General features: G+C 43.7%; 1 protein-coding gene across 2 annotated transcripts in view; it reads right to left on the bottom strand.

Annotated features, from left to right (window-relative positions):
* Nucleotides 1–26,130, bottom strand: part of LOC109909789 (mannosyl-oligosaccharide 1,2-alpha-mannosidase IA-like) — a 199,021-nt gene that overhangs the window by 79,559 nt on the left and 93,332 nt on the right. For both annotated transcript variants that reach the window (XM_020508814.2, XM_020508824.2), the window contains exon 2: nucleotides 25,160–25,256. In XM_020508814.2, coding sequence (XP_020364403.1) covers nucleotides 25,160–25,256 — 97 coding nt within the window. The remainder of the gene's footprint in view (nucleotides 1–25,159; nucleotides 25,257–26,130) is intronic.

The raw sequence follows: 26,130 nt of genomic DNA, 5'->3' as shown, positions 1-26,130 counted from the left end.
TACCACACACCCTTACCCACCAACCACGCAGCTAGTCACCTCCCATCAGCCACACACCCATACCCACCAACTACGCAGCTAGTCACCTCCCATCTACCACACACCCTTACCCACCAGCCACGCAGCTAGTCATCTCCCATCTACCACACACCCCTACCCACCAACCACGGAGCTAATCCTCCTCCCATCTACCACACACCCCTACCCACCAACCACGCAGCTGGTCCTCCTCCCATCTACCACACACCCCTATCCACCAACCACGCAGCTGGTCCTCCTCCCATCTAACACACATCTCAGCCCACCTCAGCGGGGTTTACCCTGACAGGGATTCACCTTACATTGACACTGAGAGGGCACTGCTACTGTCCAGCTATAGCTAGACCAATTCAGAGTTGAGATGAGCATGCATAACTTGGGTATTGCTACCCTCCAGCTAGAGACACTGCCCAGTATTGGGAAATCCATAGATTAGGGCCTAATGAATTTATTTAAATTGACTGATTTCCTTATATACTGTATCTCTTATATTTTTGTTCAGTAGTTGCACATACGCTATGAAGGTAATGTATGTCACTGACATCTTGCAGACACTGTGAAAGCTCTGTGAAACAAAGAGCTTTCTTTTCACTTTTTCCTGTCTCAAGCAGATCTCGTTGCTAAGTCCATTGCCAGCAAACGAAGACTCTCAAAAGCATATTCTCCATTTCCGTTTGTGAAGGACTCTCACTATGCTTAGTGAGCACTTGACTGTACTGTTGCAATTTGATGACAAATCATGTTTCAGAGCACACAGAGAAAAAGAATGGATAGCTAATACCCCTCATTGCCAATCCCGGCGACGGCGAACGTCAGGGAGCAGTGGGGTGTGGAAAGTTCCTATTGAAAACAGCAGCAACAAAGCACAGATGATCGATGGACTCAGATGAGAGCGGTAACAGATCAATCCATCACACATTACTCCCAGGGTTCCATGGCGTGGCCCAAACATAGACCTTCATTATTTCAGAGGCCCTTCACCTGGAAGGGTCCTACCCCAAGTTGCCTTGGTGGGGGTATGAGCACTTGGTGCAGGTAGGGTTACTGGGGTATTTATCAATCCATTTTACAAACGGGAGTGGCTTTGTTCATCACATTCAGGTAGTACCGACCATTAAACATCAAAGCTTAAGCGAGGTACCTATAATCTAACCTTGTGACAGTCAAGCACAAAAACAACACCATCCATCCATCTATAGATTCTCGGTGTTGTGTTTGCCACACGTGAGTGCCTGGAGACACAAACGAGACAGTAGAAATGATTTTGTAATAACAGTTGTTCGCCAAACTGAAACGTAATCACATATAATGTGTTTAAATTCATACCAATTAATTAGAAGATAACCATTTGAAATGCTGTAATAAACTGATCCTGTAATAAACTGGTTTGATGTACTCCCATATTCCAAATTGATATGAAAACAAAAGAGTAAACATTGCAATTGCTATGCAACTGTAATTACTTGAACATTCATTTAAGCAAATATTATTTGGATCCAATTCCTTCCCCCTAGCAACTCAGGAGCTCCTGTACAGGAGCTCATCACAGTAGTCATTCATATCATTGATTTTGTGTGTGAGTGAGTGAGTGAGTGAGTGAGTGAGTGAGTGAGTGAGTGAGAGCGAGCGAGAAAGTGTGTGTATTTGTGTGTGTATGCGTGTTTTCCATAATGTGTGTATGTGTGTGTGTACAAGCATGTGCGTGTGTGTCCCTCGGCATGTATTCTAGGTTGGAAATGAGTGGGAGAGATTGTATGTGTGTTACTGTGTATTGTGTGTACAGAGTGCATAGTAAGTGCATATGTTCAATTATCAAAGCTGTCACTGGCAAGGCAACAGGGTCAGGTTGGTTATACTAGAGAGCCTCTACACACATGATCAATCGATCAACTCACTCACTCACTCACTCACGTCCACAGACACACACACTACCACACACGGACACACATGGCAACAGATTCTATCAGACTGAAATCGTGTTAACCATTGAGACCAACAGCATGCGAGAACAACATTCCCTCTGAGCAACCTCTTACCCTATAGGGCCAATCAATAAATAGACTGTTCTGTTCGGTCAAGTTACAGAAACAAAATGGATGATTTGATCACCTCTCTGCATTGCCAACGATGAAATTGCATTCAATAGGCTATAACTTCATTAGCCCTCTCTGGGACATCGTTGAAGGCATTGTTGGAGAACCCATAAGTACTGTAAATACTGTATGGAACATTGGCCACCATTCAGCGAGGACCATCAGTAGTTACCATTGACGACAGAAGAAGAACCAGAGACCCCAAAAAAATGATCTACACTGCTAATTTGTTCTGCAGTCTCGTTCAATTGAGCTCTCAAAAGTACACCACAAACCGTGAGAGAAATAGCCCGGTAACATATCAAGATGACTTTAACAGATAGAGACTCTGGTAATATCACATTAATTACACCACTCTTTTATTACCGAGTGTGGCTTTCACCATAGCCTCGTTGACGTCAACGCAGGTGTCCTCGTAGCTTACCGTTCAGGTCCCAGTGAGTGGCATCTGGGGTTCAGATTTAGCCGTGACATGTCAGTGTTCAGGAATTGGAATTTGTTTGATTGTACTTAAGAGGTGTCTGTGTAGCATGGAACGGCACTGAGGATAAGGGGGTTGGTGAAGTTGAGAAGAGAAGGATAAGAGCATATTGGAGAAAAGCCAGGGAGGGTAAAATGTGTTATGAATGTGTTCCAGGAAAGAGAGAGAGAGGTGGGGGGGGGGGGGGATCTTAACAGCAAAGAGAAAGGTGAGGAGGAGGGATGTAAGAAATACCAAGGCTATCGATCAGAGTGGAGTTTTCAGCAGTATTTTATTAAATGTAACTATCGGTATGGAACGTCAACGTCACAGTTTAGCCTCAGACAAACACCTGACAGTCGAGTCAATTAAAATCAAATAGGGACTAGTGGCCAAAATTAATTTGACATATTCGAGCTGACGGTAGTTAAATCACGAATATACTTTTTCCTCTCAGGATTGAGGTCACGGGGTAATTGTTGCAATGTATAAATAGCCTTAGTTGGTCTTTCAAGAATTTCTGTCAAAAATGTTTTCTTTCCTTTCATGTCATGTGGTGTCTGTCGCAAGCGTGACATTATTCTGGATCGTCAGACCTTTGTGTTCTTGGTGGTTTACCAGCTCATATAATAATACAATAATTCGTTTTTTGTCTACAGTTCCCAGTCAGAGTAGCTGTCTGGAGCCCAGTGAGTTTGGCCCTCTCAGGAGAAACATATTCCAACTACTGCTGAAACCACCTAATGTGGCCAAAACAACCACAGGCTGTAAGGGAAATGTCTGGCTCACCACACTTCGTTTCAGTCTACTAGGAATAAGTCAGAGAGATTGGTGACAATGTAAAAAAAAAGTGCTACTTTTGACAAAACACACTATTACTTGAAATGGATATTGGTACTTTCAAAATAGTTTCCTACCCACTTCAATCTCACGGAACCTTCCCAAGAGAGCATTCAACCCACACAAACCTAGATCACTTAGACACACTGAATCCAATGAACTCTCAAACCTCCCTAATGGTAAACATCATACAGTCTCTGGTCACTGTAAGTAAACTGTGAGATGATCAGCAGTATATAGGCAACAGCAATAGAGCCTCTGTTTGAATCAAACATAACAACATGATTGCATGATTGCATGATTGCCATGGAGACAAAGCTGCTGTGATAGAAGCTGTTTACTGATGCACATGATCTAATCCTCAGCCCGAGGGGAGCTGTGTTTGTGTCTATGTGTGTCTATGTGTGTGTGTGTGTGTGTGTGTGTGTGTGTGTGTGTGTGTGTGTCTCTGTGTGTGTGTGTGTGTGTGTGTGTGTGTGTGTCTCTGTGTGTGTGTGTGTGTGTGTGTGTGTGTGTGTGTGTGTGTGTGTGTGTGTGTGTCTGACAGTGATGTAGCACCGATGTCCAGTCGAGTCCCAACCGGTTGTAGCAGAGGGCTGGGAGAGGACGAGGCAGGGAGAGAGTGGGAGACAGTATGTGTCTGCCTCTCGGTGTAGGGCCACACAGAGAAGACACACAATGGCTGGTGACCTGCTCTAACGTCCAGCAGGATGCTGATTCAAACCATTTATCAGCATAGAAAAATGTCATAAGTGGGAATGTACTTCGGAAAGCTTCAAGGCAATGATACCTGTTGACAATCTACAGAAGTGAATTACCTCTCATAATACAGAGTAAACCTCTGGTCTGACAAGATCCATTACACTATATCACACCTAAACAAACATAGTGTCTGCCTGGGTGGCTGTTGTTACAGTGGGTACCTATTCATCATCATCTGAGCACAAGAGTGGCCACCAAGGAAGCAGAACTCAGACCACAACACAGAGAACCAATCATGTGATTCCCTCTCTCTTCATTTAGTCTTCATAATGTTCCTGGGGGGGGACGAACAACTAGACAAACCCTAATGACATAAAGTAGACTGAACCCTGTAACGGATTGGCCTCGTCTATTTGATGTTATTTTTTCAGACACCGCAGCCAAAATACAAGACCCAGCCAATGAGCTTAACAGGCCTAGTTCCTCAAGTTGTCCACCCTGAGAGAGAGAGAGAGAGAGAGAGAGAGAGAGAGAGAGAGAGAGAGAGAGAGAGAGAGAGAGAGAGAGAGAGAGAGAGAGAACTCTGTTTCCTGACTGCCACCTTTCTCACTTACATCCTCCTCCAATTTATATTTTTATTTTGCACACCTGAAAACACACACAGAAGACAGATGCACACACACAGGCACACACATAGAACCCCCCCCCCCACCACACACACATTCAGATACACAGAATAACCAAACATGATTAGAAAGGCTACAATCATGGTGTAGCATGCACATACAAGATGAGTCAGTCAAACTGGCATCATTTCATTTGCCACTATGGGACCGCGAGACAAGCACAGCGTATCTCAGCCCCCCCCCCCCCCCCCCCCATCCTGTCAGATGTTACAATATCTCCAACGAGATTGCAGACGGCATACTGTGCTATCGAACGCCTCTGTCCATCCATCCACCCCCTCCCACTCTCACCACGATGGATTGACACACAGCCACTGTGGGGTAGAAAATTATATCTGATGCTATATTAACTGTCAACCCACAACATCTGATTGGAGGTGACAAATGTGCCATGATTGGTCAGTTATTTCAGACCAGGATGGGCCTATGGTGCCAACAATTCAACGACATTGATACCAATAGTAAATAGCTATAGCAGAAAGAGCCTACAACACAAATTGGAGGCACTCAGAGTCTGCAACTCGGTAAACTAATTGACAGGTCTTCCTGTTTCCAGATGGAGGTACGGAGGGCAGAGTGAAGTTAGCATTGGTTCTAAGGCCCGCAGGCTGCGGCTCCAGCTGTAAGCAGGTGTAGCCGAAGTAGAGATCTCCCCCGGTCTCCCCATCTCCCCAGGAGATTAAACAGAGCAGCCTGGCCTGTCAGCTGTGCTATACACACACACACACACACACACACACACACACACACACACACACACACACACACACACACACACACACACACACAGAGACAAACACGCGCAGGCACGCCACACACTGATGCACACCGACACACAAACGTGGAGACAGACACACACACAGCCACCTGAGTAATGTTTGCCTGGGCCAATTAAAATGGGTTAGAATAACCTGGCCAACCTGCTGATGGAGAGGACCCGTCCTCTGGAGAAATGAAAGCAGAGTCGTTCAGCATCGTTAGTGCACACAAGTGTAGGCGAGGCGGTTACCCAGAGGGGGTGGAGTACGTGAGAGGTAGGTGTGTGTGTGTGTGTGTGTGTGTGTGTGTGTGTGTGGGTGTGTGTGTTGATCCATCTTACTTTATAAACAAACTGCCCCAAAGTATAGACTGGCTGTGGATTTGGAAATTCCATTAAATAATCATCTAGTGTGATTTTAATTGTTACTGTATGTTGTGATATGGGATATTACAGTGGGAAACCATTTACATCTGTAGAATATTAAGTTATAGAGCATTTTCCAAACAACCAAACATTTTGTAAAGAGAGAAAAGTATTTACACACTTTGTACATAGCAATGAATTAACAATCCACCAATAATTGGTTCATTTAAAAACTCAGCAGGTGCACTCACCTTTCATTTCATGCAGTCACCTGTAATTTCACAGCAAATTGCAAAGGTCAAAAAGCTGTCATCGCTTTCTAACACTTGTTGAACTTCAAATCCTCATCCAACAACCTTTAAACACCAGAACAAAACTTTGTCCCTCCACCTTTCCAAACTCTCCTTTACTCACTCTGAGAACTCAATTAATTTCTTAAACTCCAACATTGCTCTCTCTCTCTCTATGTTCTCTCTTCTCTCTGTTTGTAGTTTCAGGGATGCCACGGGCTCCTGGCACAGCTATCCTGTTTCCCCCCTCTCTCTGAAGTGTGGCCCAGACTGTAACAGTGGTTGGAAAAGTTTCTCTGACCCCTCCGGCAGGATACACCAACACAAAGCATTCCTTTCACACCTTTTATTTATTCATTCCCCCTTTCCTCTCCACACAGGGGGACGGAGAGACAAAACCACGATGCAGTATCCACTCTCTAATCATGCTCCGTCTGGGGCCCCCGAGTCACACCTTTACCGCCCAATTACCAATGGATCCCTTGGATACCTGAGCAGGTCGACCAATGAATAACCTGTATACACAGGCACACTGGTGGTGGAGTGTGAAGAAGAAGGATTATAATTGGTTCAAGGAGAGAGAATGTGTGCTAGGCTTGCTAGTCAGTGAGGGCCCTTATCTGTTAAAACTATGTGGTGGTCACCCCAGTAACAAAAAAACACTTCTGCTGTGTTAATGGGTAGGGAAGGCTCGAAAATGCTATGAATGCTTGCTGTGAACAGGAACTGTGAGCTGCATTGTATTGTATTGTTTCAATGGGCAAAAACCTATATCGTACATCAGGGGATTGAACAGAGCATAAACTAAGTAAGGATACATACATACAAAGTGTTCCAGTCAAAACTCCACATAGAAAGTAGGTCTACACCGAGAATAAGGAGAGATACTATATACAGTATGCCATGGTTGTGGATATAAATGGATTATATAGTAGACTAAGTAGAGGCAAGAACAGACTGATTTGTGGATGCATGATGGGGAAACACAAACACTCTGTGAGTATTCCATTGCACTCTGCATGGCTGTGGGGACACTCAGTGGCCTAGAGTAAGCCAAGGATGGGATATAAATAGAACAAAAAGAGAAAGAACCAAAAAAGCTGTTCCTTAATGCGACCGTGAGCTTAGAGGCTTGAGGGAGTGACGGCTGGTGATTAAAGTGCCAAGCCGATTACCTACACCCCGCGGCCCATGTCACGGACCATGTCATCGACTCAAATAGCCATGAGGACGTCATCATCTGGGTCACTGTGTCTTCGACGCGACCCGTACAGCACGACGCGGACGACTCGGACAAGACTGACCGGTTTACATAAACTCTGGGTCCGGAGCCAGTAGACGGGATGAGTCGTGGAAGGGAATAACAGACATAAGAATAATATATAAAGTTGTAGGCCCGGGTAAGTCAACCCCTTTGACCCTGATTATTTCTCTCTTACGATAGAGTACAGTACAATCCCTTTTAATCCCCCTGCTTCGTCGTACATTTTGCTACCAGTTTTCCATTATCTTGACTGTGTAATCCCTATGGCGAGGGGCTTGTTGATGCTCTCATGTTCAGTACAGTGGGGTTTTAGTTGTTTGTTTTAATCAAAGGATGGGGTGTGGGGTAGTCTGTGCTGGTGGGGTTTAATAGAAATGAATCCCCCGTCCGTCCGTCCATCCTATCAACTACTGTACTACTGTACTACTGTATGTCCTCACAGTGGAGCTAGAAGATATATTTTATATTCAGTAGAGACTGGCAACATAGCGAGACCATGGCTAGCATCGTCAGCTGAAGACGAGCTTCCACTGGATCGCTGTCAAGCCTTGAAGTGACGCAACATACTCCCTGCAATCTCAATCAGCTAGCGCAGTGGTTCCTAAATGTTTTATAGTCCTGTACCCCTTCAAACATTCAACCTTCAGCTGCGTACCCCCTCTAGCACCAGGGTCAGCGCACTCTCAAATGTTGTTTTTTGCCATCATTGTAAGACAGCCACACACACACACAATACAAAACATTTATTAAACATAAGAATGAGTGTGAATCTTTGTCACAACCCGGCTTGTGGGAAGTAACAAAGAGCTCTTATAGGACCAGGGCACAAAAATAATATAATTATAATCAATAATTTTGCTCTGTATTTAACCATCTTACATATAAAACCTTATTTTTTCATCAAAAATGGTGAATAACCACAGGTTAATGAGAAGGGTGTGCTTGAATGATGCACATAACTCAATGTTGGGTTGTATTGGAGTCTCAGTCTTTTTCCACACACAGTCTGTGCCTGTACTTAGTTTTCATGCTAGTGAGGGACGAGAATCAACTCTCACATACAGTAGGTACGTGGTTGCAAAGGGCATCAGTGTCTTAACAGCTCGATTTGCCAAGGCAGGATACTCTGAGAAAAGCCCAATCCAGAAATCTGGCATAAATTCAATTTTCACAGAACCGCTTGTTGCAATTTCGATGAGGCTCTCTTGTTCAGATATCAGTAAGTGGCATGAAAGGGATAACGAATCCAGTTGTTTGCGTCATGCGTTTCGGGAAAGTACTGTACCTGCGTAATTGCGCACCCAACTCACTCAGGTGCTTCTCTATGTCACATTTGACATTGTCCGTAAGCTTGAGTTCATTTGCACACAAAAAAATCATACAATGATGGAAAGACCTGTGTGTTGTCCTTGGTAATGCAGACAGAGAAGAGCTCCAACTTCTCAATCATAGCCTCAACATGTGAAAATGATGGTCAGTAAAGAGAACTTTAAAAAAATGTGTCAATACTTTGCCCCTTGATAACCAGCGCACTTTTGTATGTTGTAAAAGCATGGTTGATGCACATATCATGGTTGATGCCCATATCATTGAATAGTGCAGAAAATACACGAGAGTTCAGGGGTCTTGCTTTAACAAAGTTAACCATTTTCACTGTAGTGTCGAAAACATCTTTCAAGCTGTCAGGCATTCCCTTGGCAGCAAGAGCCTCTCGGTGGATGCTGCAATGAACCCAAGTGGCGTCGGGAGCAACTGCTTGCATGAGCATTACCACTCCACTATGTCTCCCTGTCATGACATTTGCGCCATCAGTACAGACACACATCTTGACCATTTGATGTCACAAAGCTGTCCAGTACTTTAAAAATATCCTCTCCTGTTGTCCTGGTTTCCAGAAGAGGATGTCTTCCTTATTTGACCCCCCATAAATTAACCGGACATATACCAGGAGCTGTGCCAGGCCCGCCACATCTGTTGACTCATCCAGCTGTAACGCATAAAATTAATTGGCTTGTATGCGAAGCAGTAATTGTTTCAAAACATCTCCTGCCATGTCACTGATGGGTCATTGTTGTTTGATGAAAGAATTGTCTGTATAGTTTTTTTGCCTTTTCCCCCATAATTGTCTCAGCCATATCTGCAACAGCAGGAATAATTAAGTCCTCCACAATAGTATGGGGCTTGCCTGTCCTAGTCACTCAGTAGCTCACCATATAAGATGCTTCTAGCCCCTTCTTATTAATGGTATCTGTTGCTTTTATACATGTCTTACTACTCAAAAGTCGTTTTAATTCTCGCTCAAAAAACTCCTGTGGCTTATTTTTCAAATTGGCATGTTTTGTTTTTAAATGTCTGTGCAAGAGTGAAGGTTTCATAGAGTTGTGAGATAATACTTTTGTAAATATAACACACTGTGGTTGAGGAAAGGCACTACTCCCAATATAAGTGAACCCCAAATCAAGGTAGTTCTCATCATATTTGCGCCTCTTTGACGATCCAACGTCACGGTCTGTTGTTCGGTGCTTTCCTGGGTAAGGGGCCAGTAGTTCTTCCGCTGCATCAGATTCACAACTGTCAGTGTAGAATAACTGATGCTAACATTGGATGTGCTCCTGGTAGCAGAACAACTTGTGTTGTCAACAGGTGCAGGTGTAGTACTGCTGGTAGCAGCAGTACTACCAGTGAATCTGGTATGTCTCTATATGGCCTTACTTTTTCTAACCATTTATCAATTTTCGAGCAAACGGAATGATCAGCAGCTACGTTTGGCTACATACGGACCATTAGTGCAATTCCTGCAAGAGAGTTAATGTGATTGGATATTAATTATTTGACTAGGCTACCTGTATTTAACATTGTGTTGTTATTTCGCTGAACACTAGATGGTTTAGTTACATTTTTGGCAAAGACATTTTTATTAGTATTTTTTATAAATAATTATTATATATATATTTAAATGCAAATCACATTTTTATTTGGCGTACCCTTGACGGCATTGCACGTACCCCAGTTTGGGAATACCTGAGCTAGCGCAATCTGCTAACACACTTGGCTGATTTACACATCTACTGTGAAGCAGTTCATGTTGGGATTTTTTTTTTACTTGGTTCATTCGCTATTCCTATTTCTGCTAGCTCTAGGCTGCCTCACTGGCTGGCTCTTTCTGCTAGCTCTAGGCTGCCTCACTGGCTGGCTCTTTCTGCTAGCTCTAGGCTGCCTCACTGGCTGGCTCTTTCTGCTAGCTCTAGGGCTGCCTCACTGGCTGGCTCTTTCTGCTAGCTCTAGGCTGCCTCACTGGCTGGCTCTTTCTGCTAGCTCTAGGCTGACTCACTGGCTGGCTCTTTCTGCTAGCTCTAGGCTGCCTCACTGGCTTGCTCTTTCTGCTAGCTCTAGGCTGGCTCACTGGATGGCTCTTTCTGCTAGCTCTAGGCTGCCTCACTGGCTTGCTCTTTCTGCTAGCTCTAGGCTGGCTCACTGGATGGCTCTTTCTGCTAGCTCTAGGCTGCCTCACTGACTGGCTCTTTCTGCTAGCTCTAGGCTGGCTCACTGGGGTCTGAATACTTTCCAAATGCACCATATATAATAAGAACACTTTGTCCATGACAGCCAATAGAAGCTCATCATACATACACAACCCTTCTTACATGTGTCTCTTGGGGAAAATCTTCTCCATATATGCTAGAATAGAAATCTCAAGCTAAGTATTCCTATTCCCTGAGACCTAGCAAAGACAACATTCAAAACATTGTGTAGAATGTCTGCCTCTAAGAAGACAACTACTGTGCGTTCCTTTAGAAAATGCAGTAGGTAGAATAATGAGAGCTATACATATCTACTGCGTCTCATAACTGGTGTTTGTTTAATAACCTCTACAGGATCGGTGTGTCGCCCGCGAGATGGTTGATCTAACATAGGCTAATGTGATTAGCATGAGGTTGTAAGTAACAAGAACATTTCCCAGGACATAGGCATATCCTATATGGGCAGAAAGCTTCAATTCTGCACTGTCCAATTTACAGTAGCTATTACAGTGAAATAACACCATGCTATTGTTTGAGGAGACTGCACAATTATGAACTTGAAAATGTATTAATAAACCAATTAGGCACATTTGGGCAGTCTTGATATTTGAACAGAAATGCAATGGTTCATTTGATCAGTCTAAAACGTTGCACATACACTGCTGCCATCTATTGGCCACAATCTAAATTGCGCCTGGATTCCCAAGTCATATATTGGCCCTTCTCTTGCATTTCTTTATATTATCTTTTACCAGATCTAATGTGTTATTTTCTCCTACATTCATTTCACATTTCCACAAACTTCAAAGTGTTTCCTTTCAAATGGTATCAAGATTATGCATATCCTTGCTTCAGGTCCTGAGCTACAGGCAGTTAGATTTGGGTCATTTTGTAATTTTAGGTGAAAATTGAAAAAAAGGGTCCGATCCTTAACAGGTTTTAACGGTGGGAAAAGCATCACGTTTCATTTGAATGATTCTGTATGTGTATGCCCATCCCCCAGCACACACAAGACAGTGCATGAAAAAGATGCTTCACAGCCTATAATTATGTTGATTTGTGTCTTGCTGGAGAGAACGATGGAAACCTTATTGGTTAAACATCAGATCCGTGTGATTGAAAGGAGGGTTGGGACTGGGTCTCCATGGTGAGAGAAGTGACAGGGGAAGGGGGTTGGGAAAGTTACTTGTCACCTGGGACTTTGTCGCTATGGACATATATAGTAGATTATATCTTCCACACTGTTTGTCACCCATAACAGTGCCTGAGGGATGAGGGGAAGTAAGCGGGGATGAACGGGTGGGGTTGACCCTTCACTCTGCTTGTATGTATTATTTGACTGTCAGAGTAGAGGAGTCATTTGCCTAGCCCTTCATTTAACCTTGACGAAAAAGGTCCTCCCACCATTTACCACTCCCTACTGGCACACTCCCCCTGAGACCAGATGCACTCTGGGACATAATTGCAGAGTGGGAAAGAACTGTGTGCTCTCTGTACACGTGGGAGGGTGGTGGATAGAATGGCAATAATGTTAGGGTGAATCCCAGTTCAACGCCTTTAATAAAAATGTCCTCCGGATAACAGAAAAGGGAGGACCACGACTGAAGGGGTTTCAAGGTCGACTTGGCGCCAGTGTGTGTCTGTACTCCTCTATGGTTTTATTCACTGTGACTGTATCTATACTCTCTAAAGATGCCTTCAGAATCTTAGGCCACTCTATGTCTCATAGTTTTTTTTCTCCTACTCACATCATAATAATTCACCATGACTAGCTAAATTCTTATCCATCAGATGGAAGGGATCGATCGGCTTCCATCGAGCTTCTGCGTGGCCTTCTCCGTGCTCCATGCTGCTTTTACCACGATTGAAGTGCTTGTGGGTTTTTTCAATAAACGCCTCTGGTTTAAATGGTACCTGGGTGTGCTGTGCGCAAAAGGTCAAGGTCAAGGGGTATTTATTAGGATCCCCCATTAGCCACTGCAAAAGCATCAGCTACTCTTCCCGGGGTACACGTAGGGGCCGAGGGGTAGGCCCGTGTCTCCTTCTGGGAAGACTGGTGCTCTTTAATTACATCTCATGAGGGGAGAGAAAATAAGAAAAGAGGAGGCAGAGGTGTAGAGACTACCGAGGGGGGATGAAATGGGGGGGGGGATATTTTGAGAAAGGACACAACAGCGATAAGATAAAGGGCAAGAGGAAATTGCAAGCATCCTGCAGAAGGGAGCGAGGAGAGAGTGGGGCGTTCCATTTATTTGTGTTGGGGAGAGAGAATCTCCAAAACACTGCCTGTGGACAATCCCATTACTAGCCATAAGACATCCATTGTTTAAGCATAGAACAACTATTGGAGGACAATATTGTGCTCCGCAGGGAAAATAGATGCTGTGACTGTGATGTTCTTTTCTCCAGTACTGTCATGACCACTATGTCCTCCTCAGCATCTGGCTGCGTTGGGTTTGTTCTGTATGATACAGTGTGTGCTTAACCTGTTTGGTGTAGGGGGCAGCATTTTCACTTTTGGATAAATAGCGTGCCCAAACTGAACTGCCTCCTACTCTGTCCCAGATCCTAATATATGCATATTATTATTAGTATTGGATAGAAAACACTCTGAAGTTTCTAAAACTGTTTGAATCATGTATGTGAGTATAACAGAACTTATTTAGCAGGCAAAACCCCGAGGACAAACCATTCAGATTTTTCTTTTTTTAAGTCACTGTATTTTCAATATGTTTTCATGGGGAATTCCTGCAGTTCCTACCACTTCCACTGGATGTCACCAGTTTGTAGAAATTGGTTGAGGTTTTTCCTTTGTGTAATGAAGAAGTACCATAGCTCAGAACGAACGTCACTTCATGTGTACCTTTTGATAGAGGCGCGTAACCAGAAAAGTAGCGTCAGTTTGTTTTGCTCCTGTATTGAACACAGATCATCCCGTCTTCAATTTGATTGATTATATGCGTTTAGAAATACCTAAAATTGTATTACAAAAGTAGTTTGAAATGTTTTGGCAAAGTTTACAGGTAACTTTTGAGATATTTTGTAGCGACGTTGTGTAAGTTGGAAGCGGTGTTTTTCTGGATCAAACGGGGCAAATAAATGGAAATTTTGGATATATATCGACGGAATTAATAAAAAAACTGACCATTTGTGACATATAGGAGTTCCAACAAAAGAAGCTCGTCAAAGGTAAGGCATGATTTATATTTTATTTCTGCGTTTTGTGTCGCGCCTGCAGAGTTGAAATATGCTACTCTCATTGTTTACTGTTGTGCTATCATCAGATAATAGCATCTTGTGCTTTTACCGAAAATACTTTTTGAAATCTGACATGTTGGCTGGATTCACAACAAGTGTAGCTTTAATTTGATATCTTACATGTGTAATTTAATGAAAGTTAGATTTTTATAGAAATGTATTTGAATTTGGCGCTCTGCATTTCCCCTGGCTATTGGCCATGCATACCCAGATTAAGTTAGTAACCCACATATTCTAAACCTATGGTAATGACATCGCTCACCGTGGATGAACATCCCTTTAAGCCCCTATTAAGTCTTGGGGGGTGGTTCGCCTCGCATTAGAGAGCGTGATACTGTCACTATTTGTTTTAATGAGAGACAGGAATGACTTGCATCATTTTCTGATCGATCCACAACAATAAAGCTCAGGGTTGGAAGGGGACAGAATAGGCAGAAGCTAGAAAAGAAGCCGTACCTTTAAAAAAAAAAAAGAAAGAGTCATGGTGCAGAAAACACAAAAGTACATCATCAAAACTCGTCGAGTGGACACCTATTGGTATGAAAGACATCGTCAAGTTACTGTACACATTAGGGCTACATGTGACGATCTAGAAAACTGGGACATAATCTTGGTTAGCATTTCCATCACCGTTTTTTTGTCTCAGTAAGCAGAGACACAAAGGAAGGATTTACTCGTGGGTTTATGTGGCAGTGCTGGCCTGAAGCAACGGTCTGTTTATGAGCAGTTTACAGAGAGCTTTCAGCCGACCGTTCCTAGAGCTCGCCGCCTAATCCTATTCCTCACAGCAGCCGGAGATCTCGAAGGGTGTTTAAAAGTCGACCCATGTTTTCTTTCTTCCATTTATTATTCTCTCTTTTTTTGGGGGGGGGGGGGGGGGGTGACGGCCAAAGTTTCCAAGGACACATCATGGGCAGACGGGGTTTGACGTGAAAAATATTCTCTCCTCTTTAGCTGCTGCTTCCCAGCCAAGGACAAAGGCGAGGAAACGAAGAGCCCAGGCCTTGATTGTTGTTCACAATGGAGTGGTACGGAATTGTTACCTTTCTTTTGTAATTGGAGGGTTTGTAGCCTTGTTTGTTTGCCGCCGCCGTAGAGGTTGAACAACATGAACAATCAGCTTGTCCTCTGAAATTTGGATTGAGTGATTTGGACGCTGAATGATAAGGTATTAGGAGTCTTGGGGAGCTAGAGGGAGAACAGTAACGACAACAACAAGATTAGGCTATAAACGACTTCCGTCTTTAAAAATCCAAACGCCTTCTGTCTTAGGGAATCACTGCCTGGGCAAATTGAAGTGAACGCTAAAGGCTTTGTTCACTCAACTTGAAAGAGTGAACTCGTACACCTTAATGTGATACTAGGTACACTATTAAAAAAGAAGAAAAACTCCAGCACACCGGGAATCTTGATGCTTTCCCCAAAAAATATGGATCTATTTTTCTTCTTTTTAACAGTATTCAATAAACTAGAAGGAAAATAATAATACTGCCAAACTCAGGGTCCCCTTTTGCTAGTGTTTGTTTGCACTGTTCTTTGCTATGTTTCTTGCGGTGGTAATCTTTGCTTTGCTAAACCATTAGACGTACAGTGTGTGTGTGGGATTGAGAGTTGATCCAGTACTTTCACCTCCTGTTCTCCTCTTTACATCCTCCTCTAGCTCAAGATCTAGCTCTGTTCAAAGACAGGGAACACCTGCTGTTTGATGCTTTGCTTTCGAATCAGCCTCACAGATAATATGCATGCTCGAAGAACAATGTCACAAGGTTATTTTTAGTCTAAACACTCTCTATCATAGAACTAGGGCACCAGCGAGAGCTCCCGAGCCAAACTCTCAAAATGATTCAATGTGCTTAAGTGTTTTCTCTGGCAATTCTCTAAATATTAACAAGTGTCCCCGCATGACTTTATGTTACCCTCCCTACTCAGAAAGTTTCTCTCCATATCTATACATATACAAGTATTTTCCTAGCCGCAAGCCTGGATGCTATGATACACCCGAAGCCTTCCAATCATCCCATACTCCAGGAGATCTACTTCTTCTCTCAGAAGGCAGTGACAGTTGCTGCACATGTCCTTGCCGACTCTCCTGTCCATCAGTTATCCCCCTGTAATGATGCGTGTTGGCTGAGGCACAACTCTCAAGCACCGATTCGGACTACAGAAATCTTCTGTCTGCCAGCCAGGGAAGTCTTAACTACCTGTCCAGTTAAATGAACACTTCAAGCTGACCTAAGATAATCACCGCACTGTGTGTGTGTGTGTGTGTGTGAGTGAGTGAGTACAGCCTTGCCATTGAGAAGGGTAGACACCGGAAAACCTGGCTCCCTGTAGAGGAAAGGCTGTGCAACCACTGCACCACAGCAGAACCTGAGACGGAGCTGCATTTCCTGACAAAATGTCAAAAATCTAAACCAAATAGAGTGTCATTTCCCAAATTTGAAACCCTTATTCAAGGTTTCAAAGACCTCTCTGATGAGAGTAGGCTACCCGTCCTGTTGGGGGAGGACGCAGAGAGCAGTGGGTTGGCAGCGCACTACATTGCTGCCTGCCATAAGTTGAGGGACAGTGTCTGACAGACCAATCAACCTGCACATGTCCTCTACTGTATACTTATTGTTATTGTTGAATGTATGGTTATTTTGACACTTGGTTATTGTTGTTACTGTTGTCCCGTTGACAATTTTGATTCTCATTTTTATTTATTTTGATATTGTAAATATCCAAAATAAGCTTTGGCAATATGTACATTGTTACATCATGACAATAAAGCGAATTGAATTGAGTGAGTGAGCGAGTGAGAAATAGAGAGAGCGAGAGAGCAAGAGAGAGAGCGAGAGAGCAAGAGAGAGAGCGAGAGAGCAAGAGAGAGACAGCAAGAGAGAGAGAGAGCAAGAGAGAGGGAGAGCAAGAGAGAGGGAGAGCAAGAGAGAGAAAAAGCAAGAGAGAGAGAGAGCAAGAGAGAGAGTGAGATAATTGAATTGAAATTGAGAGAGAGAGAGAGAAAGAGAGAGAGAGCAAGAGAGAGAGCAAGAGAGAGCGAGAGAGAGAGCAAGAGAGAGAGAGCAAGAAAGAGAGAGAGCAAGAGAGAGAGCAAGAGAGAGCAAGAGAGAGAGAGCGAGAGAGAGAGAGAGAGAGCAAGAAAGAGAGAGCAAGAGAGCAAGAGAGCAAGAGAGAGAGCGAGAGAGCAAGAGAGAGAGAGCAAGAGAGACAGCAAGAGAGAGAGAGAGCAAGAGAGAGGGAGAGCAAGAGAGAGGGAGAGCAAGAGAGAGGGAGAGCAAGAGAGAGAGTGAGATAATTGAATTGAAATTGAGAGAGAAAGAGAGAGAGAAAGAGAGAGGAGAAAGAAAGAGAGCTAGAGAGAGAGAGAGAGAGAGAGAGAGAGAGCAAGAGAGACAGCAAGAGAGAGAGAGAGCAAGAGAGAGGGAGAGCAAGAGAGAGAGTGAGATAATTGAATTGAAATTGAGAGAGAAAGAGAGAGAGAAAGAGAGAGGAGAAAGAAAGAGAGCTAGAGAGAGAGGGAGAGAGAGAGAGAGAGAGAGAGAGAGAGAGAGAGGGAGAGAGGGAGAGAGAGAGAGGGAGAGAGAGAGATGTATGTGAGATGAAAAAAAAATACATCAAGCAGAGAACTGAGTGCCAGAGATGAACAGAAAGTGACAGTATGAGAGTGGGTGAGGCCCTGGAGTGTCCGTGTGCAAGATCATACACAACAAAAACCAATACTCAGAACCAATGTTCTGAACTTCCAAGTGACCCTTGGAAGCCTTCAATATATTGAGTCTGTCTTTCCAAGCCACTAGAGCAAAAGCACAATTTCACATGCTGGTAATATATTATTACCATGTAACTTCTCCTAAGAAATGTCAAATGACATAGGTGGGTGATTGTGGCTGTGATGAATACATTAAACACACACACACGCACAAGTTTATTTTATTATCCTTATGGGGACAAACAATTGATTCCCATTCACAATCTTACTTTCCCAATCCCCTAACCCTAGCCCTTAATAACATATTACTGCAGTGGGCTAAATAAGGGTCACACAGAGTGTTTCTTGGTAGTCTTAAACAAATCTACTTTGAAACAAAAGTATACACCTCACACACATGGCTATGGGCTTAAAAAAGACACCTGTTAAAATCTATTACATTTTGAGTTTGCATCCCAATATTACACATCATATACATCACAGAGGACTAAAATATAACAAAACAGTTTGACATAGAAACACCGGATTAATTATGATAAATCCATGATTATCGAAAACTTCAACAAGCATTTCTCAACGGCTGGCCATGCCGTCCTCCTGGCTACTCCAACCTCGGCCAACAGCCCCCCCCCCCCCCGCAGCTACTCGCCCAAGCCTCTCCAGGTTCTCCTTTACCCAAATCCAGATAGCAGATGTTCTGAAAGAGCTGCAAAACCTGGACCCGTACAAATCAGCACGTCTTGACAATCTGGACCCTCTATTTCTGAAACTATCCGCCGCCATTGTCGCAACCCCTACTACCAGCCTGTTCAACCTCTCTTTCATATCGTCTGAGATCCCCAACGATTGGAAAGCTGCCGCAGTCATCCCTCTTCAAAGGGGGAGACACCCTGGACCCAAACTGTTACAGACCTATATCCATCCTGCCCTGCCTATCTAAGGTCTTCGAAAGCCAAGTCAACAAACAGGTCACTGACCATCTCAAATCCCACCGTACCTTCTCCGCTGTGCAATCTGGTTTCCGAGCCGGTCACGGGTACACCTCAGCCACGCTCAAGGTACTAAACGATATCATAACCGCCATCGATAAAAGACAGTACTGTGCAGCCGTCTTCATCAACCTTGCCAAGGCTTTCGACTCTGTCAATCACCATATTCTTATCGGCAGACTCAGTAGCCTCGGTTTTTCTGATTACTGCCTTGCCTGGTTCACCAACTACTTTGCAGACAGAATTCAGTGTGTCAAATCGGAGGGCATGCTGTCTGGTCCTCTGGCAGTCTCTATGGGGGTGCCATAGGGTTCAATTCTCGGGCCGACTCTTTTCTCTGTATATATCAATGATGTTGCTCTTGCTGCGGGAGATTCCCTGATCCACCTCTACGCAGACGACACCATTCTGTATACTTCCGGCCCGTCCTTGGACACTGTGCTATCTAACCTCCAAACGAGCTTCAATGACATACAACACTCCTTCCGTGGCCTCCAACTGCTCTTAAACGCTAGTAAAACCAAATGCATGCTTTTCAACCGTTCGCTGCCTGCACCCGCATGCCCGACTAGCATCACCACCCTGGATGGTTCCGACCTAGAATATGTGGACATCTATAAGTACCTAGGTGTCTGGCTAGACTGTAAACTCTCCTTCCAGACTCATATCAAACATCTCCAATCTAAAATCAAATCTAGAGTTGGCTTTCTATTTCGCAACAAAGCCTCCTTCACTCACGCCGCCAAACTTACCCTAGTAAAACTGACTATCCTACCGATCCTCGACTTCGGCGATGTCATCTACAAAATGGCTTCCAATACTCTACTCAGCAAACTGGATGCAGTTTATCACAGTGCCATCCGTTTTGTTACTAAAGCACCTTATACCACCCACCACTGCGACCTGTATGCTCTAGTCGGCTGGCCCTCGCTACATATTCGTCGCCAGACCCACTGGCTCCAGGTCATCTACAAGTCCATGCCAGGTAAAGCTCCGCCTTATCCCAGTTCACTGGTCACAATGGCAACACCCACCCGTAGCACGCGCTCCAGCAGGTGTATCTCACTGATCATCCCTAAAGCCAACACCTCATTTGGCCGCCTTTCGTTCCAGTTCTCAGCTGCCTGTGACTGGAACGAATTGCAAAAATCGCTGAAGTTGGAGACTTTTATCTCCCTCACCAACTTCAAACATCTGCTATCTGAGCAGCTAACCGATCGCTGCAGCTGTACACAGTCTATCGGTAAATAGCCCACCCAATTTTACCTACCTCTTCCCCATACTGTTTATATTTATTTACTTTTCTGCTCTTTTGCACACCAATATCTCTACCTGTACATTATCATCTGATCATTTATCACTCCAGTGTTAATCTGCAAAATTGTAATTATTTGCCTACCTCCTCATGCCTTTTGCACACAATGTATATATTTTTCTACTGTGTTATTAACTTGTTAATTGTTTACTCCATGTGTAACTCTGTGTTGTTGTCTGTTCACACTGCTATGCTTTATCTTGGCCAGGTCGCAGTTGCAAATGAGAACCTGTTCTCAACTAGCCTACCTGGTTAAATAAAGGTGTTCTCAACTAGCCTACCTGGTTAAATAAAGGTGTTCTCAACTAGCCTACCTGGTTAAATAAAGGTGAAATAAATAAAAATACAAATAAAAAATGAAATTATGAAAAATATTAATAACATTCCACCAATTTGGCCACTAGAGCGCACTTTGGTCATTCGACTGCAGGAAAGGGCTACCCTAACCCTAATTGTAACCCTAACCCCTAAACCTAAAATAGCATTTGTCCTTGTGGGGACCAGCAAAATGCCCGCACTTGTCTGAATGTTCCTTGTTTTACGATCTTTGTGAGGACTTCTGGTCCCCACAAGGACAGTAAAACCACAAAAAAACACACACAAGCTAATCTGCCAGTGTGACACATTATGTCTCTCCTTTACCAGTCAAAGGCATTACATGAAGAACAACATTTCTCATGCCACATTAAAGATGAAACCAACCTTCCATGCTGTCACAGGGATTTCAATTCCATAAAACATCCAGTTTCAATGTGTCATCTTTGAGTATGTTAACATCCGTCCTCGATTGTACTCGGCATATCAACAGCACTCATTTCATTTCTCTAAGCATCCGGCCATGACACATTTAGAAGACTTGTTGTCCAATTAGCCTTGTCTGTGTAAATAGAAAGCTGAGTAAATAGATGTCTGTCAAATATAACAATACTAACAAAGAACCATCTGAGTCTCAGAGACCAAATGAAACGTGACTTGAAAGTGATAGCCAATTAAGATGGCCAGCTGTCAATCTAGAATAAGATCTGCTCGCATTTTTTGTTGTCTATGCTAAGCGAAATCTGTCGTTTAACCTCTAAATGTCTAAGCCATTGGGGGGGGGTGGCCATACCATGGATAACACCATCGTGTTTGTGAGGGTCTTACCTTTCCATAGAGGGGTCATATTAGTTTTGTAGGCCAAACCGTCCGGCCGCTACAGACGTTTTCGTGAGGAGACCTGGTCTAACAAATAGAGCTGTAGCTCTTCCACTTCCCACCGCAGACACGGAAGGACAATATAGGCAGATGCGGTGGATGGAGTTGCAGCCCATGCAAAACAACAGATGCACTATACATACAAAAGACTCTGGGCAGCCCTTCAAATGTGTGGATTTGTCTATTTCAGCCACACCCATTGCTGTCAGGAGTATAAAATCTTTTATCGGGAGCTTCACGAAATGGGTTTCCATGGCCGCACACAAGCCTAAGATCACCATGCACAATGCCAAGCGTCGGCTGGAGGACGCCATTGGACTTTGGAGCAGTGGAAACGCGTTCTCTGGACTGATGAATCCTGCTTTACCATCTGGCAGCCCAACAGACGAATCTGAGTTTGGCAGGTGCCAGGAGAACGCTACCTGCCTCAATGCATAGTGCCAACTGTAAAGGTTGGTGGAGGAGGAATAATGGTCTGGGGCTGTTTTTCATGGTTCAGGCTAGGCCCCTTAGTTCCAGTGAAGGGAAATCTTAACGCTACAGCATACAATTACATTCTAGACGATTCTGTGCTACTTTGTGGCAACAGTTTTGGGAAGGCCCTTTCCTGTTTCAGCATGACAATGCCCCCGTGCACAAATTTAGGTATTTTCAGAAATAGTTTGTTGAGATAGGTGTGGAAGAACTTGACTGGCCTGCACAGAGCCCTGACCTCAACCCCATCGAACACCTTTAGGATGAATTTGAATGCCAACTGCGAGCCAGGTCTATTCACCCAACACCAGTGCCCTAGATCACTAATGCTCTTGTGGCTGAAAGGAAGCAAGTCCCCGCAGGAATGTTCCAACATCTAGTGGCAAGCCTTCCCAGAAGAATCAATAGACTCTTAAGGATCAATCAGAAGGTCTACGTAAACACTGCTTTAAGCTTGTCCACCTACGACAATTGTTTCAGCATTCAACAATGTGATATATCACATTCATGATTCAACTTTACTTTTTTATTTTTTACATCAGAGCAACCTATGATACAACTAGGAGTTAGAGATTATGCTGCCACTTATCCTTCCCTATATTTTTCAAAATGAGCATTGGAACAACATAAAATTGTACTTACAAGTGTATAATAATCATAATCAACAAATGTGAGTGGTATGAATTGTTCTCACCTGGTTCCTGTCATAGCAAATATGTGTGGGTCTTGCAAAAAAATGTTAATGTGGAATTATAATGATTAAATGCTTTTAAAAAGTTGCAAATGAGGTGTAGTTGGTCAGAACAACTCAATGTTCTGTAAACTCCCACGTGAAGTTCACTCCCACACATAAACACAAGAGCCTTCAGCACTTTAGGGTTCTACTGGGCCATTACTCGTGAAAATAATGTGAACGCTTCAGTATTCTCTCTGTGTAGTTGTCCAGCAGCACAACAACCTTTTCGTGGGCAAAGAGGGGAAAGCGTGACGTCTTAAACCACAACTCACAAAGAGAGAAGGAAAAGAGAGAATAAAATAGGAGGTTGCAGAGAAAGAGGATGGCGAGAGAAGAGAGGCAGCAGCAGATGGGTTCTACCTCTCGTTCAGGGGCGTTGACTGAGTCTGGAGTGAGAGAGAGAGCAGGAGGGATGTTTCAGTGACTTTCAGCATATTTATAACATGCTTGTGACAAGTAGGCTAACCGAGGAGCCAATCTCACCCAGTCTCTGTTTACTCATGGGATTAAATTAAAAGAACACAGCATCCAATTTCACACCTGGCTTCCTTCAACGTAGCACTCCTCCAGCACAGTGTGACAGTCACCCACAGCACAACCTCTCGCCTCTCTTCCCTCCCCACATGTTCCTCGGTATTAGCAAACGGAGCGTGGAGAGAGAAAACCATGTCAGATTTCCAACGGAATGGAAGTTCATTTGCTTAGTGGGATTAGCGATATCGGGTTGAAGTAGTAAGCCGATCTCTTTTCCCAGAGATTTGAAAGAATAGAGACAATTTTGAGAGACGAATGTACTGATTACCGATTTCCACAGCTATCTTCCCTGCAAATATCTAGCTGATCAGTATAGGGGGATACTTATTTCACAGAGGCTAATTACGTTACTCGGAAAAAGGAAGCAATTAAAAGATAAACACCAGTAGGAGTTTGGTGACCTCTAACCTCTAAGAGCAGCTGTCTGTGTTATTTCTACATTTCCCCGCGTAATGGTACTTTAGTGGTACTGTGTACTTAGGTAGAGCAGAAATGTCAATACTATTTAGAAGATGTTAGATTTTCCCATACGTTACAGAGGGTCTACACAGCTGCTGAATGTATAGATATTTCTTTAAAGGATCTTTCAGGCAGCTGCCATACGGGTTCCTTACCAGAATGATCATAATGGTAACCCATACGTTACTTACAGACGTAAGATCTTAAGTTGAGCCAGTTTGCTCCTGGTGGAAAATAATCGGGCAGCAAACAGAAATGTGAATGATTATGCGGATTATGATTAATGAACATTTTGACAGGGGTTGTAAGGGAAAATCAAGTCTAAACTTTCTGAGCAGAAATGACAAACTTTAGAAGCCTAACAAAACCTCCAATACACTACAGGTTTTAAATGTCCTGTGTTGCAGGAAAGTTCTCCAGACTGATCAAATTAAAATCTGACATTTGCAGGGCTATGAAATGCAACCAGACATCATGCAGAGGTTGGATAAGGTCTCTTCTGTAGTTCTTCATTCCAACACATGGGGAAGAGAGAAGGCTGAGTAATCACCCTATTTGCATAATGTATGGCATTTACATGAATACTACAGTACAATTCACATTTACATGTATTTTCTATTCGGGAAGACACATTATCGTATTACTACTACATGATGAGAGACAGAGAAGAGATGCCATCAAACCGCTGAGAGAAAGGTGAGCATTGTTTCCCATAATGGCCTCAATACTCCACAATCCCAGTAGACAGGATGTGGAGGAAGTCAGGCGTGTCAGACAAAGGCCCACCAACCCAATCCTCATTAAAAGATGATCCCACTTTTAATAAGAGCTTTATCACCGGATATCCTGTGGCTCAGATGTGTGTGTGTGTGTGTATGTGTGTGTGTGTGTGTGTGTGTGTGTGTGTGTGTGTGTGTGTGTGTGTGTGTGTGTGTGTGTGTGTGTGTGTCATTAGGTACCTGAGGAATCTTCTGGTACCGTACCATGTCCGATTAATGCCCACACAATGACAACGTGGTGTAAAGGCTGCCGGGGCAGGTCACCGTCCGATGGTAAAGAACCATTCTGACAGGGGGGTTCATATACACCGACAGGTGGGAAATGCACATAACATGCACTGCTAGTCAGGAAGCTTATAGCCTTTTCCAACTACAGTACAACCATATGCAACACAACAAAGATTCTGAAATAATGGTAGCCAGGGGATGCCTGCATGCCTCTAAAATGTTGACGAGCGAAAAATACCTTCCACATTGAGAGCATCTTCATCTTTGAGCGATTGGCATTAATGAAAACTCTTTGACCTAGAGGTCGACTAAGGCCCACAGACAATTGTGTGTCCATGACTGCAGACCATTTGTGTGTAACATGACTGTTTTTGACAAAGACTAAGACCTTCGCGAGCAGCTCCCCAGTAACCTGTGGGGGCCTATGGGGCCTTTTAGCCTGGGGCCACAAAACACCACTCACCAAACATGTTCCCAATGTGGCCATTCCTGGTCAGGGGCCGTAGCTCGTTCCTGCCCCAGGCGAAGCTTTTGTAGTTGTCCCAGGCAAACTTCATCATCTGAAACACAAAAACAGGGTTAAGAACACAGGTCAGTCACTAAACTGATGGCAAACCACCTGATTCACAACAACAGCCTTAATTAAACTGGAATGGTGGCCTGCAGCAATGTCAATGATGGATTATTGTTTTGTTGTGGATTTAAGACAGACATGCAATTATCACACATAAACCACACAGGTAAACAATGCCATTGACAATACCCCCAACTAACCCTGTTAAATCAAATTGAAAACAAGGTGGATCGCCATTCTCCTTCCAAAAACCTTCCAAGATCTCCTAAATTAAAAATAATCATGTTTTTTTCCCACTGACCGATATGGTCAAAGTGATTTAATTGTGTTATGCCAACAACAAAAGTAACCAAGTTTTCTGCATTTTAGGCAGTGTAAAATTAAGGGGTTTAGGGTAGATTGGTATCTACAGAACAAAACATTTGGATTTGTTTATTTATTTAACTAGGCAAGCCAGTTAAGAACAAATTCTTATTTACAAATGATGGCCTACCCAGGCCAAACCCGGACGAAGCTGGGCCAATTGTGCGCCACCCTATGGCACTCCCAAACACGGCCGGATGTGATTCAGCCTGGATTCGAACCAGGGACTAAAGTGATGCCTCTCGCACTGAGGATGCAGTGACTTAGACCGCTGTGCCACTCAGGAGCCCAATTGAATGACGATGGCTGGAAGCGCCAATGCATCAAATTGAATGCATAAATTCATGACTAGGCAGATACTGACAGCAGGCGAGGCAATGTTTCAGGCAATGTTCTCGTTTGATTTCTCTTCTCTCGGAGGCGATAAACTTCGAGAGTTTATTTGTTAATACGTACATTTTGTTTTGATGTTGTGAGTGAAGGCTATGCAAGTTCGT

The sequence above is a fragment of the Oncorhynchus kisutch genome, linkage group LG2 (assembly GCF_002021735.2).
Source record: "Oncorhynchus kisutch isolate 150728-3 linkage group LG2, Okis_V2, whole genome shotgun sequence".
NCBI classification, from domain to species: Eukaryota; Metazoa; Chordata; class Actinopteri; order Salmoniformes; family Salmonidae; genus Oncorhynchus; species Oncorhynchus kisutch.
This window is presented reverse-complemented; position numbering and strand designations above follow the sequence as displayed.